The 20,103-nt window shown below is 51.6% G+C and overlaps 1 protein-coding gene and 1 pseudogene across 3 annotated transcripts in view; one reads left to right on the forward strand and one right to left on the reverse strand.

The window, feature by feature from the left end:
- Positions 1 to 2,559: 2,559 nt before the first annotated feature.
- LOC147213626 (ATP-sensitive inward rectifier potassium channel 1 pseudogene) lies at positions 2,560 to 7,355 on the forward strand (annotated as a pseudogene). 2 transcript variants are annotated; one of them, XR_015104444.1, is made up of 2 exons: positions 2,560 to 2,589; positions 5,373 to 7,355. The product of XR_015104444.1 is annotated as an ATP-sensitive inward rectifier potassium channel 1 pseudogene, transcript variant X1 (transcript). The 2 variants fall into 2 exon arrangements; XR_015104445.1 differs by lacking the exon at positions 2,560 to 2,589 and adding an exon at positions 2,655 to 2,772.
- A 3,143-nt stretch (positions 7,356 to 10,498) lies between these two features.
- vps37d (VPS37D subunit of ESCRT-I) overlaps positions 10,499 to 20,103 on the reverse strand; it is a 12,006-nt gene continuing 2,401 nt past the window's right edge. Inside the window, exons 2-4 of the mRNA XM_086142774.1 lie at positions 18,715 to 18,886; positions 14,346 to 14,428; positions 10,499 to 11,991 (exon numbers count right to left, since the gene is read on the reverse strand). Coding sequence (XP_085998900.1) covers positions 11,458 to 11,991; positions 14,346 to 14,428; positions 18,715 to 18,886 — 789 coding nt within the window. The 3' untranslated portion in view covers positions 10,499 to 11,457. The remainder of the gene's footprint in view (positions 11,992 to 14,345; positions 14,429 to 18,714; positions 18,887 to 20,103) is intronic.

The following is a 20,103-nucleotide window of genomic DNA, read 5'->3' on the forward strand; positions in this document are numbered from 1 at the left end:
CATCAGGGATGATAATGAACATAAAGGAAACAGTGAGGGTGGAAAAATACAAGCAGAACCAAACAGCAATTTAAAAGAGGGAGAATAACAATGACATGAATGAAATAAACAAATAGGCAGGATGTGTGCGGGCTGGGACCAACAAGGATAAGAAAGACACCATGACGTGAATGGGTGAAGTGGTGAGATTGTGGAAGCAGCACAGGTGCACCTCAGGCCCGTCAGAGTTGTATGCTGTGGACACAAAGGAGCGTCTGAACCATTCAGTTCTGCATGGGGGTGATGGACCGTCGACTGAAGGAGCCGTACATCAGCCACGGTTCGTGGTGCAGGGGTTCGGAAGAATTGTCCAGGATAGCTCCTGTCCTTCACCCTCCCCACTGCCACTGACTGAAGAGTGTCCAGGTTCAGTCCCACTACCGAGCGGGCCTCCCTCACTATCTTATTGAGCCTATTGACCTCTCCAGTCCTGGCACCACCCCACCAGCACACTATACCGAAGAGGAGTGCGCTGGCTACCATAAACGGGTAGAAGGTCTTGAGAAGCTACAGACAACAAATGACCTCAGTTTCCTCAGGAAGAACATCCTGCTCTGAGCTCTTCCTGTAGAGTGCATTAATGTTTTGTGACCAGTCCAATTCATTGTTAATGTGGACCCCAAGGTACTTGTTGGAGTCCACTATCTCCACCTCTTCCCCGTGTTGGTGACTGGTACCTGTCTCCTCTGATTCTTACGAAAGTCCACAACCACCTCCTTTGTCTTGGAGATGTTATGGTTATGGTTATGGTTATGGTTATGGTTAGGGTTAGGGTTAGGGTTAGGGTTAGGGTTAGGGTTATGGCTGGGGTTATGGTTGGAGTTAGTGTTAGTGTTAGTGTTAGTGTTAGTGTTAGAGTTAGGGTTAGGGTTAGGGTAATGGGTTGTGGGTTATGGGATTGGGTTAGGGTTAGGGTTACAGTTGGGGTCAGGGTTAGGGTTAGATTTAGGGTTAATGTTAGAGTGAGGGTTTGGGTTAGGGTGAGAGTTAGGGTTAAGGTTACAGTTGGGGTTAGGGTTAGGGTTAGATTTAGGGTTAAGGTTAGAGTGAGGGTTTGGGTTAGGGTTATGGGTAAGGGTTAGGGTTAGAGTTAGGGTTAGGGTTAGAGCAAGGGTTGGGGTTAAGGTTATGGTTCGGGGTTACGGTTCGCCGGCAACAACTTCAGTAGGATTGTTGCCAGGTAGGAACAGACTCTAGACCTGCACACAACAATTAAAACCAGGGGTAATTATTATTGTTGTTATTATTAATAACAATTATAACATTAAAAAAATCCCTACTTGTCTGTCCTCCATTTCTTTCAAATTCAGAAAAACAGATTTGTCAAGCATGCCCTCAGACCTTCCAACCACCTGAGCTCAGAAGAACTACAGCACTTATGGTAAACTGGGCTGACTTTACATAACAGAGGTAAAAGACAGTTTAATATTCATATTTATTATATAACGTTTCCTCATCAGACACCTAATGTGTGTGAGTGTGATCCTGATCCTGAATATTTCACACGTGGAAGAAGAAGCAGAAGAAGAGGAAGACTTTTCTTGTCACTTTCAGTTGTGCAGAGGGCACATCAGCGAAACCGGAGGCTGCATTGAATCCATGCTGGATGAACCTGGGCAGCGGTGGCATCGACCTGGAGGCCGTGTGATTTTGAATGGGTTTAAATGTGCACATTTCAAAACGTTTCTTTCCTCGTCCCACATTTAGACGGCGCTGTGGTGGAGAGCACGGTGACACTGAAAGTAACAGAGTACTTGTTAATCCCCCCGCCAGCCTGCAAAGTCTCTGCAGTCAAATCAATAGAACGAGACGCCGTCTGCATCTGGAATGATCGCCTCTCGACGCCATTGACATGCAGCGAGCGGCGTCCGCGTCCGTCGCCGGGGGGCATTTCATGAAGCCGCGACCCCGCCTGTGATAGCAGATCACACAAATGTGCTCGCTCGTACCGAAGCCGCCCCTCCGAGTGCTTGCACGGCACCGCGCAAACACTTTGTCCCCGTAGCTCCTCATTTTCATGCAAATGTGAGGCGGCCTTGCAGGTTTGCGGAGGGGGAGGGGGACCCAGAGTTGGGGGGGCGATTGAAGGATTTCTTTGTGAGGCCCGACGCAAATCCCAAATGTTCTCAGGCTTGAAAACAAAACCGGCGTGGGCGCTGCGTCGGCCACGTCCGGGCGGCTCCGACAGACGCACAAAGGGACAGACATCCAGAGGGTTCCAGTCCGAAGGTCCGTCCCGCTTCTGGTCACGCTGCCGAGACCGCCATGGGGTGGGTTATCGGGGTCTCTGGAGGGGTGATGGGAAGGGGGGGTCCTCTGTCACTCACCGGGCAGCTCTCTGTCTGTATGAGGCCAGTGTGCGCGGTGGCATGTGGCTGGGATTAGGGAATTTCACTGTGGATTAAAATCTTTGACGCCCCTGCAGCAACTTGCTACAAAGAGGAGGCTGAGGTCCAGGCTGGAGTCCAGGCTGAGGTCCAGGCTGAGATCCAGGCTGAGGTCCAGGCTGAAGTCCAGGCTGAGGTCCAGGCTGAGGTTCTGACGGCACAGGTACGCCGGATCAACATTCTTCTCTCCACGCACGGTCGAGGACCTTGTTTTCTCCAGGCGGGGCTGTTTGGAAGCCACTCCGGCCGCAGACGCTCAGCTTTTCTGAAAACTTCCGGTTCCAAGAAGTTTGTTCTTTTCGTTCCTCGTCTCCTCGGAATCGGAGCGGCGGCTTCGACACCTCTGGTAACTAATGACCGAGACACAACTCCTCCCGGCCTTTCGGCAGAAACACTTTGCAAGATTTCATATTTAAGATACAAACGCTTTCTTGTGGGCCGGGGAAGCTGTCGTAGATGTGGAGATCTTTGTGTCGTGGAGGAGATCCAGAGCACATTGAGTGTGTGTTTTGGTAAATGACAAACGTGCGTATAATCTACTTTTCCTAGTGAGGTTTCAACAGGGTTCCTCCCTCTCGACCTGTTAGCCAGCAGTCCACGTGGACCCGTTGGAGAAGACCTGATCACGGGAACAGCTGTGACAACCATCAACTCACATTCATCAAATATTCACATGACATTCAGATGCTGTTCCCTCACATTCAGACTTCACACAGATCATATCCATCTGTTTCAATATCCGCACAGAAAATCACTACTGGTTGGGTAGAGGGTTATTTACTTGTTGGGTTGAGGGTTATTTACTGGTTTGGTAGCGGGTGATTGACTGGTTGGGTGGGGTCAAGTTACTGGGTGGGTGGAGGGCAGTGAGGCGGGCTGAGGTTGATGGCTTCTGAGGCACTGACGTCATCACTGTCAGAGTTACAAACATATCAACCTACAGAGCAGCTTTTTCACTATTTCGTTGGCAGCAGTTGATGGGTTTTGTTTAAAATAGCATATCAGCATTCTTTACAAAAACAAACTGTAGCTTAGAAAAAAGCACATGTAAAAAAACGTTTTCATCTCTTACCCTTACTTATAAATGAAGTCCATGCGCAGCTGCTTCTGAAGCATCCATAACTTGCTTGTAGAAGTCTTCCTTATCTTTCTTCAGTTTTAAAAGTCTCCCTGTCTCGGTGGAAATCACCGCCAGTGAAGACAGTCGTCCTCGATCGCTCCTGTTCCGACTCTATGGTTTGAGTCTTTTTGGTGCTCACAACGAGCGCTCCGCCCATGCTGTCGTAGCTGGAACAGTGACCACCGGCCGGAGCAACTTTGTCACCTCAGGAACAGTTTGAATGAGATCCGTCTGGGGCAAAAAGTGGAGAAGCTGCTCAGGAGATTTACATTCATCCTACAGCGTTTGTGACCCATACTGACCCATGAGATCAGCAAAAATAACTGGATGGCTGCACTTGACTTCCTAACTGTTTACTGTAGCTTGCTAATGGTAATTCTATTATTCTGTAGCCGAGTAGTAAGAAGGATCCCTGGGATCAGCGGCGCCCCCTACCATGAGGCACCGTCACTGCCTGCCTCACTTAATGTTTCTCTGCACTCGTTTTATGATTATTAGAAACACGTTACAGCTGTTGACGAAAAACATTCAATACATCAGCTAAACTATGGAAATTTAGTTAATATATTAAAAGTGTTTTTTTTTTATAGTGACATCACAGAGACAGCAATACGGTCTGAGTGCATAGCATGGCAGCACAGTTAGAATAATTCTGCAATCCATCGTGGGCTCAGCTGGCTGCCGCGTCACCACACGTCTCTTCTTCATATTCGAACAGTAACTGTGAATTTTTTTTAACAATTTTGAAAAAAAAAAGTGGAAAATAACTGTATAGTACAAATCACTGAACAAATATAACCATTTAATTTATTTTTTTCCTTTTTGGTGACAGGTGAGGCCCGGCCTCCCCTGCCTCTGCTGACTGCACCTCACTGGTAGAGGTTTATTTACTGGTTGGGTAGAGGTTATTTACTGGTTGGGTAGAGGGTTATTTACTGGTTGGTTAGAGGTTATTTACTGGTTGGGTAGAGAGTTATTTACTGGTTGGGTAGAGGTTATTTACTGGTTGGGTAGAGGGTTATTTACTGGTTGGTTAGAGGTCATTTACTGGTTGGGTAGAGAGTTATTTACTGGTTGGTTAGAGGTTATTTACTGGTTGGGTAGAGAGTTATTTACTGGTTGGGTAGAGAGTTATTTACTGTTTGGGTAGAGAGTTATTTACTGGTCATGTGGAGGCTACTATTTTCCTTATTTCGAAGTCAACATTCTCATGTGAATCTGGAGCTTGAACTTTCAAGAAAACAACCCCGTCTCTTGGTGAAAATAGTTAGTGGATTTTTTTTGATGAACAACGGCCTTGGTGTGTTGTCAAGGCAACGGGTGTATGTTAGCCGTTCTGCGGGGGACAGCATTCCATTTCTGCTGGTGTGCCGTTTCCCTGGCGCCTAACACCAATGCCTCCTCCGCCTTCTTCAGTGGTACATCTTTGGCGCCAGATAGCAGATGTTAGCATGAATAAGACCAACCTTTCTCTTTGGACTCTTATTCTGATTCTGAGTCTCCCCCCCTTGGAGGTTAAGCCCAGACTCTCACCCAAGTGACAGCTGTGATCGGCTCCCCCTCTGCATAGATAGAAGAAGAAGAAGAAGCAGGGCATGCTAACCCAGAGCTGTGTAGTTTCAACCACCCGATGATGATCTCACAGGCCTTTGGCTTGCTTACTTTGGGGTTACAAGTTGAAAACTTTCTGGTCTCAGGGGTGGGTGGGGTGGGTTTTTTTGGATGTACGTTAGGGTTGGGGTTGGCGACCTCGAGGTCCGCAGAGGTAACCTTTGCTGATTGCGATAACGCTGAGATCACTGATGGGATTGTTCCTGTTCCTGCAGCTCCAGAATGTTCCAGCTGCTCCGGGGTCACATCAAGCCAGCTGCCCAGCAGAGCCACAAAACCCGCCTGGTCAACAAGGACGGGCGCTGCAACATTGAATTTGGCAACATCGAATCCGGGAACCACTTTGCCTATCTCGTGGACTTCTGGACCACCTTTGTCGAGATTCGCTGGCGCTTCGTCCTCCTGTTGTTTGTGGCTTCATTCACTGGAAGCTGGTTCCTTTTCAGCCTTCTGTGGTACTGGATCGCAAAAAGCAACGGAGATCTGAGCGGACAGAACCGAACAGACGGACACGTCCAGTGTATAGACAATGTCCACGGCCTCACCACGGCGTTCTTGTACTCCCTGGAAACTCAGACTACGATTGGCTACGGCGGCAGGGCACTGACCGGGCACTGTGTCGGCACTGTGGCCCTGATCATCGTCCAGTCCCTCATCGGCGTCTTCATCAACTGCTTCATGTGCGGGGTGGTCTTGGCCAAAATTTCCTTACCCAAAAGAAGGGCCAAGACGGTCACCTTCAGCCGCACGGCCGTCATCTGCTTGAAGAAGGGTCGCCTCTGTCTCCTGATCAGAGTGGCCAACCTCCGCAAGACTCTGCTCATTGGCAGTCAGATCTACGGCAAGCTGCTGAGGACAATGACCACTCCAGATGGAGAGACCATCATTCTGGACCAGGTAGACGTTGACTTTATAGTCGATGCTGGTAAAGATAATTTGTTCTTTGTCTGCCCTTTGACCCTTTACCACGTGATCAACAGATCCAGCCCGTTCTACGAGCTGTCGGCTGACACCCTTCCTTTGCAGGACTTTGAGCTGGTGGTCTTCTTGGACGGGACGGCCGAGTCCACCAGCTCCTCTTGCCAAGTTAGAACCTCCTACATCCCACAAGAGATCCAGTGGGGATACAGTTTCCTGCCCATCATCTCTCGCACCAAAACGGGGAAGTACTGTGTGGATTTCTCCAACTTCTCCAAGAGCGTACGTGTCACCACGCCCCACTGCGTACACTGCTTCGAGACCGACGTGGACCAGAGGAACCACAACCTCCACGGTCAGCAGGGTCCCGGCGCCCAACAGAAACAGGGCATCGACAATCTGGGGTTTCAGGTGATTGACATCCAGGACTCTGTGGACGTCACGAAAATGTGAAGGTCAGGTCCTTCCAGGTTTTTTCTGCCTAGAGCCTCTACGTTCTCCCCATGTTGTCTGGTAGAGCCGCAGCTGGCCCCGGAAACGCACTGCTCCGAAGGGTTGACCAAAGCCAGGAGACAGTTTTTTTTTTTTAATTTGAACAACCAGGAGAAAGGCCGTCGTCCCACGAGTAGATGGAGGGTTACACGGCCCCGAAGACAGTGAGCTCCACACGTTTGCTCCTAGGAACTAGAACTTCTCTGAAAGATTGTGTCCCGCATCCAAGTGTTTTAGACCCCTTATTTGAAATCCCTGGCGGGCATGAAGGCCAATGTTATGTGGACTCTGATTGGCCAGATTCAGCCCTGGTGGCCAACGGCCTCCTTCTCAACAACATGAACCTCGGAGGAAGACAAGACCTGCAGAAGAAAAGACCCAGCCCAGATCAGTACACCAGTTGATGTTCCTCAGCGCGGATGAGGTTGAAATCCAGACGTCGTCATCTTCACTCGGATTGGCTGTATGTGTGTGTGTGTGTGTGTGGGTGTGTGTGAGTTGCAATCCTCTGCCGTTCGGCCTTGAAAAGAATTCAAAGTAACGAGTTTAGCCGTGGTGGAACATGAACAGGACGCGTGCAGAAGGTCTGGACTTGGCAGCAGGTTGCAGTGGAGAACATGTGACTGCAGGTGGGGTTGGAGTTCCAATGAAAGGAGATAAGTTCTGGGAGGCTCGGGGGGATTACGCTCGAATAAAATTGGACGCGGGATTTAAAATATGTGGAATCTTGGGGGTTTTCCCATAGATCCCGGACTGATCTCTGGATACTTGTGGCCCATCTGTACCTCCAGACCTTGATGCCTTCACTGAACCTCAGGGAAATCTGCATTTCAGTTGGAATAAACCTTTTGTTTCTCAACAGACGTTTCCTCCCCTCCTCCTTCTTCTGCCTGCTTTCATCACATCCTGCATGTTGAATACGCCCACTTGCAGATACAATTCTTGGTACAAGAACCTACGAAGAACCTCTGGAACAGAGAGGTTCTCTCTCAGCTGCTGTTTTTGTATTTCCTGCTCCAGCAGAATTTCCACCTCTGATGAAGATAAAGATCAACCTTAGTATGAAAACCAGGAATTTCATTTTCAGGAACTGAATGACGTGATTATATACAGGTACACACCATGTATATTTACACATAATATATAAATATTATATATAAAACATACCATTTCTATCTATCTACCAAATATACCATCTTCACTACCGTATATATGCATGTATGATCCATTCATGTTCTCCCCATATATACATGATGGAATCCATCCGTAGCCCTGGCCCAGGGGTCGGGGGGCTAGATTGACCCAGAGGTCCAGGGGCCCTGAGGTCCTGAGGCCTTGAGGTCCAGAGGTCCAGAGGTCCAGAGGTCCAGAGGTCTTGAGGCCCAGAGGTCCAGAGGTCTTGAGGTCCAGAGGTCCTGAGGCCTTTAGGGCTAGAAGTCAAGAGGTCCAGAGAGGAACCACTAGCTCTCTCATTCACACATCTGTTACACTTTTCCAACATATACTGATGAACTTCCAGCATGTTTTTGGACCTGGAGAACCCTGAGGAACCCACGCAGACATGGAGAGAGCATGGAGACTCCACACAGAAAGCTCCTCCGCAGGATCCAACCAGGGACCTTCTGGCTGTGTAGAGGAAGCTCTGACCACTGCTCCAGTGTGCCACCATGTAGTGATATAGTACCATATCCAATGGACTTCACATCACTGGACCATCAACCCAAAGGTCACAGTGGTGAAGATGAAGAGGTGAGGATGAAGAGGTGAGGATGAGGAGGTGAGGATGAAGAGGTGAGGATGAGGAGGTGAGGATGAGGGGGTGAGGATGAAGAGGTGGCTTGTGAAGCTCTGCCTCCATCCACCTGCTCTGACCCTCAGAGGCTTTGGCCACTAGAGAGCATCAGAGATCCATCAGTTAGTTGTCAGCTCAGAAGCTTCATGGTGGAGAACCGCAGAGCAGATCCGGACCGTCTGAGAGCTTCCTGCTGGTGGACCTGCACCTCCTGTCTGCTCCTCCGGCTGCCAGGAGGAGACGCTTCCTCCACGCCGATTCACAGAGGAACCTAACTGGGCTTCATCTGCATAACAATGCAGAGGAGGAGGAGGAGAGCACAGGGATGAAGACCAAGACTGAAGAAGGCAGAGGCGGCTGGGCTTTAGATGTGGAGGAGCTTCTGGAGACGGAGAGGAGACCTTCCCTCATCAGGCTCAACCAGAACACATTGGGAACCAACCCCAAATACGGTTCTCGACCCAGAACCGGTTCGTCGAACCCACCCGTGGATCCAGACCTCTGGGTTCCACCCAAAGCCAACGTTCATGCTGAAGACCAACCGGGAATCATGGACTCCTTCAAGTGTGCAACATGGAGCTTCTTTGGCTTCCTGGTGTTTCTACCTTCAGGAGGTCCTTCATCATGACACAGATGAAGACTCCAGGAGGTGGACAGATGACAAACAGGAAGCTGTTCTTCTGGATAATGAGCTTGGACAACTTGAAGACCTCCACGGAGGATCCGCCTCCTCTGGAGAACCAGTACAGCGTTTTTCCAACCTCCGCCTGGATTAAAGCGATTAAGATCTGAAACATGTGTCACCTGATCCCTCTCGTCTCTCAGCCTGCGAACGGTGTCTCCATGGCAACCAGGCGGTGGTTGGTCTCCACGCTGCTCCCAGTTATTGATCCGGGGCAGATTCAAATCCTCGCCCTGGATGGGGGGATGGTGGGGTTCTCCAACAGACCGGAGGTTCCATCAGGAAAAAGTCAAACCAGTTCAGACGTGGTCGTTGGAATCGGTGAAACCCGATCAATCGATCCACTGGGGACCCCACGCCCGCTGTGGGTTCCACAGAAAAGATGAAAACGTACTCCTGGATCTGGTCCTTCAGACCGATCGAGTCTCTGCACTGACTCCACTTTGAAAGGAAGCTAATCAATAAAAATGTTATCGATCCTTCCAAAATAAAAGCCTACAGGAGCCAACCACTGCAGATGGTACAGAATGCTGCAGCACGGTTGGTATTCACTCAACCCAAAAGGGCTCATGTTACACCTCTGTTCATCCAGTAGCTGCCAGGATCAAGCACAAGGTCCTGACCCTGGCCTTCAAAACCACCTCAGGAACAGGTCCAGCATATCTGAACCAAATGATAAGACCTTATGTTCCCGGCAGAGAGCTGCGTTCCTCTAATACAAACCTACTAGCAGTACCTTCTGCTCGCTCTAAGCGATCTCAGGCAAAACTGTTCTCCGTTCTACTACCTCAGTGGTGGAACAAACTTCCGGAAGCAACAAGACTAGCATCATCTCTCTTAACCTTCAAGAAACAGGTAAAAACTGTTCTCTTTCAGGACTTTTTACTGCGCTGATGCCCCAGATCAGGTTAGGCAGCAAGTTAGGCTATGCAGTGTGTGTGTGTGTGTGTGTGTGTACGTTTGTGTGTCTGTCAAAAAAAAAAAAAAAACCCTCACTAACCCCAGCTCACTGTTCTGTAGATTTCCTGTGCATCTTGTATTTGCAAGTGTATTTGCAGTCCTTATGTCCTCTATTGTAAGTGGCTTTGGATAAAAGCTTCTGCCAAATGCAATGCAATGTAATGCAATGCAATGCAATGTAATGCAATGTAATGTAATGTAATGTAATGTAATGTAATGTAATGTAATGCAATGTAATGTAATGTACAGGACAAACCTTTAGCAGAAAACAAAAACAGAAAATGGATTTTGGAGGTCCTTTTTTTTAATCAATAAATAAATGAAAACTATTTGTTCAGAAAAAATGTTCACTTTTATTCCAAATCGTTTCCTTGACGTGAAGAAGCAGGAAGACCTCGAAGAGGGACCAGATAGAACCTGGACGGACTGACGGATGTAAAGTTCAGACCGACAAGACAAACGTTCCTCCTTCCTCCTGAAAGAAGAGGCTTGGAACCAGACATGAAACTACATTTAATTTTTTTTTCAGAAACAGGAAGTGGAAATGGAGAAGCTCTCACGGTCAGCCCATGAGAACCTTGAAGGAACGCCCAAGAAACTAAGTTCATTTAGAACCATCGGACAATGACTGAGAAAGTCAGAGGAGCAGGACTACATCTGCAGCATCAAATGGAACCCTGATCGGACTGGCCTTCTGTCCTCGGCAGGAAACTGGAGATGAGATGCCTGAACGCCTTTTAAGTGCCTTCAGAACAATCTTCTCAGGTCTGAAGCTCTGATGCCAGCAACTCCTCAGATGGAGGAGGAGGGGAAAGGAAACCTCCTCTTCTTTGCCCCTCCCCTCTCCTTTTCTTATTCCCTTCCTTCCATCTCCATCCTTCTCCTCCTCCTGATGAATCTTCTTCACTCTGAGGGAGAGCAGAGCGTCTCCTCGTTCAGCTGGCAAACAGGACTCTGAAGGAGGTTCCATGAATAAATAAATGTCCATGAGAACGTCCGACCGTCAGCTACTCCTCGAGGAGCAACTTTTGAAGTTCTCTTCAAACCTTCAGCCCGGAGGAGCAAAGATCTTGAGGTTCAAGCAGAAGAATGTGAACGTGAACAGAGGGTTGTTTCAGGGTTCAAGAAAACAAAGTTCCTTTCAGTCAGAGTCACCAGCAGGCTTCGCAGGAGAACCCCATTTCAGAACCTGCTACGTCCGGTCCTCTTCCGAATCAGTCTTTGTGGAACGCTTCGATTCTGGTCCTGCGTCTCTGCCCCCCCCAGGTTCTATCAGAAGGGGGTTCCGGCTGTGGGGGTGGTGCTGTCCATGGAACCCCCCTAACGGGGTTCTTCAGGCTGTTCCAGCTGTGGGGGCGATGCCTGCAGAGCTGCTGCACCGACACCCCGCCTCCAGGGTTCTACCGGAGAAGCAGTTCCAGCTCTGCAGGGGGCTTCGTGTGGACCCCCCCGGGTTCTACCGGAAAGGCGGTTCCGGCTGAGGGGGGAGGGGCCTGTAGAGCTGCTGCAGGCGGACCGGCCTCCTGCCGGCCGGCCAGCCGCCGGGCAGCTGCCCGATGACCCGCAGCCCGACCGGCTGGCCGTGGGCCGTCAGAGAGGGAGCGGGGCAGAGGAGGCGGGTCTGGCCTGGCGGGGGTTCGGGGTGGGCAGTGCCAGGCTGCTGGGTGGGGGCGGGGTAATGGGGCAGGAGGATGGCGGGCGTGAGGCCGTAGCGAACCTGGAAGACCCGCAGGGGTGTCTGTGCTAGGAACCCGTTAGGCCGCTGGACCTCCTGCTGAACCTCCTGCTGGAGCTCCGAGTCCTTACTCAACTCCCGACCCTCAGTCTCCTTCCCCTGCTGGCCCTTCCCCGGCGGGTGCCGGGCCCGGATCGCCTCCTGCATCTTCTCGGCCTGGGCGCGGCGGACGTGGTAGGTCTTGCGGGAGCTTTGGAAGGAGTCCAGGAATCCATCCAGGCCTACGCTGCCCTCCATAAACTTCTCCAGCAGCTCCTGCACCCAAACATCAGCAAACAAAAATCAGCATGCAGCAGAGGGTCCAGCTTGTTCCTCCCTCGGTAGACTACATTGTGTATAGACCAAGTAGAAGAGTGGTAATTGGCGCAGACCTCAATGAACATGTTGGTGAAGGCAATAGAGGCAATGGGCAGGTTTGGTCTCCAGGATAGGAATGCAGAGGGACAGATGGTGGTGGACTTTGCAAAAAGGATAGAAATGGCGGTAGTGAACACTTTTCTTGGAAAAAAGGCAGGAACATAGTGTAACATATTAGAGTGGAGGTCAGAGGATGCAGGTAGACCACATCTTGTATAGACAATGCAATCTGAAGGACATCAATGATCTCAAAGTAGTGGTAGGTGAGATTGTAGTCAGGCAGCGTAGGATGGAGGTTTGTAGGATGAATTTGGTGACAAGAAAGATCGAGAGGACAGAGGTAGAGCAGAGGACAAAGCGGTGGAAGCTGAAAAGGGAGGAGTGTTGCATGGTTTTCAGGGAGGAATTGAGAAAGGCTCTGGGTGGTCAGGGTGAGCTTCCAGATGACTAGACAACTGCAGCTAATGTGATCAGGGAGACAGGTAGGAGAGGATTGGGTGTGTCGTCTGGAAGGAAAGTAGATAAAGAGACTTGTGGTGGAATGAGGAAGTACAGCGGTATATACAGAGAAAGCCGTTAGCAAAGAAGAAGTGGGATACTGAGAGGACTGAAGAGAACAGACAGGAGTACAGGGAGATGCAGCGTAAGATAAAGGTAGAGGTAGTAAAAGCCAAACAAAGGGTATACGATGACTTGTATGCTCGGTTGGATAGTAAGGAGGGTGAGAATGATGTATACAGGTTGGCGAAACAGAGAGATAGAGATGGAAAGGATGGACAACTGGTCCAGGTGATTAAAGATAGAGAGGCAAATGCTAGAAGAGTGATGAGAAGATGGAAATACTTTGAAGAGCTGATGAATGAGAAAAATGAAAGAGAGGCAAGGATAGAAGAGGTGACTATTGTAGACCACAAAGGAGCAGAGATTAGTAAAAGTGAAGTGAGGAAGGAATTGAAGAGGGTGAAGAGTGGAAAGGCAGCTGGTCCTGATGATAGACCTGTGGAGGTGTGGAAATTTCTAGAGAATTGAGAAGATGCCTGCATAATGGAGAAGTGTGATGGTGCCTTTTTTGTAACTATAGAGGGCTAAAGTTGATGAGCCATACAATGAAGTTATGGGAAAGAGTAGTGGAAACTAGACTGAGAGCAGAAGTCGGCATCTGTGAACAGCAGTATGGCTTCATGCCAAGGAAGAGTACTACAGATGCAGTATTTGCGTTGAGAATGCTAATAGAAAAGTACAGAGAAGGCCAGAGGGAGCTGCATTGTGATTTTGTAGACCTAGAAAAAGCATATGACAGGGTGCCAAGAGAGGAGCTCTGGTATTGTATGAGGAAGTCTGGAGTGGCAGAGAAGTATGTTAGACTGGTGCAGGACATGTATGCTAGCTGTGAGACACTGGTACGGTGTGCTGTAGGGGTAACAGAGAAGTTCAAGGTGGAGGTGGGACTCCATCAGGGCTCAGCTCTGAGCCCCTTCTTGTTCGCAATGGTGATGGACAGGCTGACAGATGAAGTTAGACAGGAATCCCCATGGACCATGATGTTTGTGGATGACCCTGTGATCTGGAGTGCAAGCAGAGAACAGGTTGAGCAAAATATAGAGGTGGAGGTATGCTCTGGAAAGGAGAGGAATGAAGGTTGGTCGCAGCAAGACAGAATATATGTGAGTGAATGAGAGGACCTCGGGTGGAACGATGAGGCTACAGGGATTGGAGATCAAGTAGGTGGAGGATTTCAGCCAGGAGGTCTAGAGGAAGACCACAGAGAAGATTTACAGAGGAGATGAAGTTCGTTGGAGAAGAGGATGCACGGAGTAGGTAGATGAAGAAGATCCATGAACTGGTTGACATGTGACCAATTATCATTGTGCCTGCCTGTCTCGAAGAAGAAACCAATCCAAACCGACTGTATTGATCAGCAGATCAGGATCAGATTCTGGATTAGGAGCCACAACATCCAGATACTCAAGGTATTAAAAACAGGTTCTCACCTGTGTGTGTGTGTGTGTGTGTGTATGTGTGTGTGTGCTGGCAGTGAGGGTGAGGATGAAGGTGAGGCCCTCAGCCATACTATCGCCTCTGATGATCTTTCACCCTTTGGGTCCTTTAACTGTTCTCAAGCAGCTGGAGTTCCAGCTTGTTGCCGTTGAGAAGTCGACCCAAAGAAGAACCCCAGCATGCAACGGACGAGGAGGTCGTTCATGGAGGAATCATCAGTAAGGAGCTGTGAAGGAAGCAGTCAGAGAACTTACCTCTGATTGGTCCTCTGCTCGAGACACCTCTTCCTGCAGGAGGTTCTGCGCTGCCTGGAGGTTCTGCTTCTTGACTTGAGCCTCTGCAACCACACAGAGAGACTGGTGAGACCCGAAGGAACCACGAGGACTTCAGAGGTGGAAGGGAAGCCCAGGAACTGCAGGGGGTGGGGGGTTCTTCAGTACAGCCTGACCTTCTCAAACATGTTCTGGTCCTACCTCACATTCATCTCGGAACTGTGTGTGTGTGTGTGTGTGTGTGTGTGTGTGTGGGCCTAAACACACTATTTTCTGAATCATGGGGGGCTGACAGACATGGTCACATGACAGGAAGCAGGAAGGTGAGGGATTACTATTGAATGATTTTTAAGAATTAAAGAGAGGAGGGAGTTCATTGGGATGGGGGGGGTGTTATGACTTTTCCATTCAGGTCCTAAACTTTAAAATCTAAAGTTAAAAAAAAATATCTTTGATGGTTTCGGATCAAAGGAGGGGGATTCAGTGAAATCAGACTTGAAATAAAGATGAAAGGAAATTAATCTTCATTGAAGAATTCATGTGAACACATGAATGAAGAAGCAGCAGTGTGACTGGAGGGGGCGGAGCATGTAACACACACACACACACACACACACACACACACACACACACACACACACACACACACACACACACACACCCACCCACCCACCCACCCTCGGGCTTGTGTGCTCATTATGCCCCCCCCCGGGTCAGACCGGGGTCATTGAGACTGGGGTCAGATGAAGGTCACACTGATGAATCTAATGACTGGAGCTCCACCCACAGCAGTTTCCATGGAAACCGAGAGAAAGGTCTTGAATGCTTGGAACTGAAACGACAGACAAGATGGTTCTCGTTCTTCTGCTGGGGTGTCCGACCAGGTCTCTGAGGACTGAAGCTGGGGCGCTTCTCCTGGTCCTTTATGTTCTGTGAAGCTTCTGTGGAGGTCCGTGACTATCAAAGTGGGTTCAGTGAAGACTCCGAGGCGGATGAAGGTCCACCAGACTTCTGACCTTCTGCTGTGATAACATCAGAAGCCGTGGCGGCGTTCCTGAACCCGCGGCAGCGAGCGGGGAGATGGGAGGAGACAGCCAGGGAAACAAACACTCCAGCAGCAGATGGAGGTGACCTACATTGGGGGGGGAAGGGGTGAGATGATTAGAGCTTCCAGCAGAACCAGCCCTGCTCCCCCAGAAAGGGCCTCCTCTGTTCCACAGAGCTGGAACAGTGGAACCTATGGGCACCTGCAGGCTCTCCACTGACGTGGAGTCAGAAGACGCACACCAGACCTTTCGCTTCTCCACGGACCCCACACACTCTGAGAACATGTGCGTGGGGGGGATCAGCCGGGACCATCAGGTTCGACGCTCATGTAGACCTCCTTTATCTCCTCCCCCCATATAGACCTCTTCCATCAGCCTCCAGGGCCCGGAGAAGACAATGCGTGGAAGGAGACGATGGGAGAGCCTGATTGATGTGACAGTTGGCGTGAACGCAGTGAGCGCGCTCAGCAGCGCCCTCAGAGCAAACAGCTGATGTCAACATGCCGCTGTGGCCTGAAGCTGCAGGAGACCTTGGAGGAGACCACGGCGCAGGCGGAGGAAGCTCGGACGTCTGGCCGGCGTGCGTTTCCATGATGTGGAGTAGCGGCGGCTAACATATTAATGGCTGCTAACCGTTTGGCGGTGGCTAACAGATAAGCGGCTGCTAACCGCTATGCGGCGGCCAACCGATTAGCAGAATCAGGACAGGAACGGACCAGGACCCTGTCTAGTGAACCCTCAGCATTCTGGAGCTCCATGGGGAAGGTAAGTCCATCTGCAGAGGGACCAAGACGCTGCTAGTCACCATCAGCAAGGCGGCGCTGAACAAGAAGAACAGAAGTTGTATTCCATCTATTCCCTGCAGACGCCAGATACAGTCAAAGACCACTTGTCTGAGGATCCCTAGGAACGTTAGCCAGCGGAGGATCCTCCTTCCCTCAGAGCACCGAATAGGTCAAAGAGGTCACCAAGTACTGCGGGGTCTGCAGTACTTCAGGCTGTCTTCAGTACTAGGTTGTCATCAGAACCTCAGCAGCTCCTGGTTCTGAAGGATTGTCCTGGACTTCCTGGGGTGCTTGGGGCGTGTCCACGGGGCTCAGCGGTTTGTTCAGGGTCCTTTCCGGATAGTTCCGGGTGATGAACAACGCTCTCCTGGTGGTCCGGGGTTCAGAGGAGGTTCAGACACAGATGGAGGAGGAGCAGCAGGAGCAGGAAGCTCCACAATGTTAGACTCTGCTCCACAACCGGTCCAGGATGAAAGGTTTGATTGACGGGATTGAGGTTCTCCTTGTTCTGGCCTCGCAACCATCCGTTTCCAGGCTCCGCCCGCAGCCGTGGAACCCCGGCTCCCCGGAGTCCGGAGATGTTTGTGTTCTCTCCGAGCCAGGTTTCCTGTCGTGTCTCCACCTTGGCTCTCTGTGACTCATCAGAGGAAGAACTGCTGCTTCCTGCCTCGGAACCAGGTCAGACCTCAGTGGAAGCGGAAACCCGGGTCTGAACCGCTGGACGGCTTCTGAGGGAGAAGGTCGGCACCTCCACAGGGAACGTGACCAAACTCCGAGAGATGGCTTATGCGGGAACCTTCGAGAACGTTCCGGACCGACGCTCGGTCTCGATCATGTGGGATTGAAAGAGGTCCCACCCATGCGTTGATCCAGAGAGGTGGCTTTCCTGATGGCAGGAAGGCCTCCGTTTGTTGAGCTTGACCGATCTTCTCAAACACTGGATGCACCTCAGCCTCCGGCCAACAGAACCGTAGCTCCGTCAGGCTCTATCTCCATCCTGGTGTCTCCAGGTTGTTCTATTCTTCAGGCCCTTCAGCGTCCGTCCCTGTGTGTTCTTACCGTTCGGAGCGGCTGGTTGGTCCAAACCCCGGGGGGGGTTACCCTAACCCTAACCCTGAGGAGATACGCTGACGCGTAAACGCAGCTCCGAAGCCGAGGTTCCGCTCGAGCAGGACCTCCTGCCAATGACCGCCGAACCCCTCTTGGTCCTGTTGTCACGGTTACTCTGACCCGATGGATGCTTTCACCAGGAACCTGCTCTGAGACGGTTCACCACGGACGGAGAACCGGCAGAGAACCTTCATTTTCCATCTCCAGTGACTCAGGACTCTGCTGCTCCCATCGCAGTGGAAAGTCCCCAACACAGAACCGGGGAGGTGGAGCTCTTGGAGGCCAGCAGACCCGGAGGGGTAGACCCACGGGCTGAGCACGGTTCCAACCGCAGCCCATCCAGATGTTGGCAGGTGTTTGTTGGTTTTCGAAGCGTGGAAACAGAGGAGTCGAGAAGGAGACGCTTTTTCAGGCGAAGGTTGCGAAGAATGTTGTTTGTTGGCATGACGGTCGCCGTGGAAACGGGAAGGATTCTTGGAATTCATGTTCCCGTGGCATTCTCAGAAGCAGCTGACGGTTTGGAAGAAGGAAACCAAAGTGTGAGGAACGTAGTTCTGCCCACAAACAGGACCGGCTTCCAAACCCAGGTCTCCAGGCTCAGCCCAGAAGCAACCAGACCAATGTTCTCCTGGTGCAAAACAACTCTGCAGGAGAAGAGCAGGATGTAGGAGGCCATGAAGAAACACAGTCGGGGTGAAAAGGAGGTCCAAGGTCCAGAGGAGCAGCAGTGATGAGCAGATCCGGGAGCAGACAAAGGCGGGAGAAGCTGCCCTGAAGTCGCCGTCTCACCGACCGGCAGCAGAACCTCTCGACGCTTCCTCTGCGCCTCAGGAGAAAATCAGATGTTTTGCAAATGAAGGATGCCTTTCTTCTCCGCCAGGTGGCGTGAAGACCACACACCGGCCGGAAGTCCACACCTCCATGGAGCTTCCGCCTTCGTCAGCAGCAGGAGCCCCACCCTTGGGAGTCGCCATGGAGATGCGAACCGAACGCGTCTCCTCCGGAGAGGAATGCGACGGTCGATGGCGTCACCTGCTCCTGCCGTGGGTCCTCAGGCCCCCCGAGGACCTTCGCATTCAGGGTTCGAGCTTCTCTGGAGAGCCTCAACAAAGACCAGGCCCCTCTGGCCCCACAAACTCTTGGAAGACAGCTGCAGGCCTCCCGCCGGTCCTCCATCTGCTCCTCGGTTCCCATGAAGGAGCTCCCGGCAGCCGGAAGCTTCTCCGCTCTTTGCTGGCGGCTGTCCAGACTGGATCGGATCTTCTGGATTCCGGCGGAGGCCTTCAAGCGGGGCCCACGCAGGGATCAGGCTACCAGAAGATCAGGCCTGGGATTTGATCCGCTGACCTCCTCATCTCGACCTGGCACCCCGGAGATCCTGAACCTTCTTCTCCTGGCTGCTCTACTCACCGAGTTGACTCTGTTTCTCCAGGCACGCCGTGGCCAGGTTGGACAGCTCGCGGTACTTCTCCACCAGCTGGACTTTGCCGCTGAGGAGGCGAGGCCTCCGAGCCAGGCTCTCCTCCGCCAGGCTCCGGTTGGAGGTCAGCAGAGCTTCTCTGTCCACCTGAAGGTCCTGAAACTGAACGGGAGAGAAATTCACATCAGCCGAGATTTTGCACGAGTACAAGTTCTGGGGGGGAATCGGTCCTTCAAGAGTGTGTCCAGAACTCCGGTAACTCCAGTTTGCTCTGTGAGACCAGCTCAGATCTCCGTCTCTGGTGCCACTGCTTCCAACAGAGAAGCTAAAATAATACAATCACAAACTGGCTGGACCACCACCGGGTCCAAGCACGGGACCTCCACTGGGTTTTGTGTCCTGGACCATCCCGCCCCCCAGAGGGTGCTGGCCGGCCTGATGACCCTCCTCTCAGAGGAGGCCTGGGATGGATCATCACATGGATTAGTGGCATTCCTGAGAAGATCCGCTGCTTCCTGACTCAAATTTTGTCAATAATTCACACGAGAACTGCAAATGTTCCAAGGAGAACATCTGGGACTCTGACTCAGAACACCAGCCAAGAAGACACCAGTTCGGCTTCCTGCTAGCGTCACGCACGCCGCAGGCTCACCGCACGTGCTGGAGAAGATCTCAGCCACCATCAGGAGACCAAAGCAGGACATCGCCACCAAAGTTACGGCTCCGGACTCCGACCTCCACGCGAGGTCCTTGTGTGGACCCGAAGCTCCTCGGGACGTGAACGTCAGCAGAGACAGACGGGAAACCCACCCGCCGCCTGAGGAGAAGGTTTCGCCACCGCGTTCCGGTCCACCAGGCGAGCGGAAGGTGATCTTTCTGTCAGGGTTCTCTGATCCCGTCTTTCCCGCTGGTGCCGGGCTGGAGGTTCTGGAGGTTCTGCAGAGGTCACGCGGCTCCACCAGCGGAAGCGAGGTGGCCTCGGTCTTCTCCGCCTCGAGGCAAACCGGAAAGCTCTGTCGATCTGAAGCGTCCGCTTCCGAGAGGCATCTTGGAAGGAAAGAAAGGTTGTGATGTTCCAAATCACTGGCCTCTGGCCGTGTTTGTGGAAGGAGGACATCTCCCCCCGGACCTCCACCCTCTGGAACACAGGACTCCATTGTGAGCCTGGAACGCGGTCTCCGCTCTGTCGGTTCCTTCGGGGTCTCCTCGGCCACGTCCTCTTCCACGCTGCATCTGTCTCACATTTTACGCTCGGCGATGTTCTCCTCAGCCCCGAGGAATGTGCGGAATGTGCGCGGTCGTCGGAGGAGGGTCGGGAACCCGCCAGGAACCCCGAGGGCCGATGCAAGTCGGGTCGCACGCCGTGTCTCCTTCCAAGG

The sequence above is a fragment of the Fistularia commersonii genome, chromosome 35 (assembly GCF_037954325.1).
Source record: "Fistularia commersonii isolate RoL2024-O1a breed Wild chromosome 35, RoL_Fcom_v1.0, whole genome shotgun sequence".
NCBI classification, from domain to species: Eukaryota; Metazoa; Chordata; class Actinopteri; order Syngnathiformes; family Fistulariidae; genus Fistularia; species Fistularia commersonii.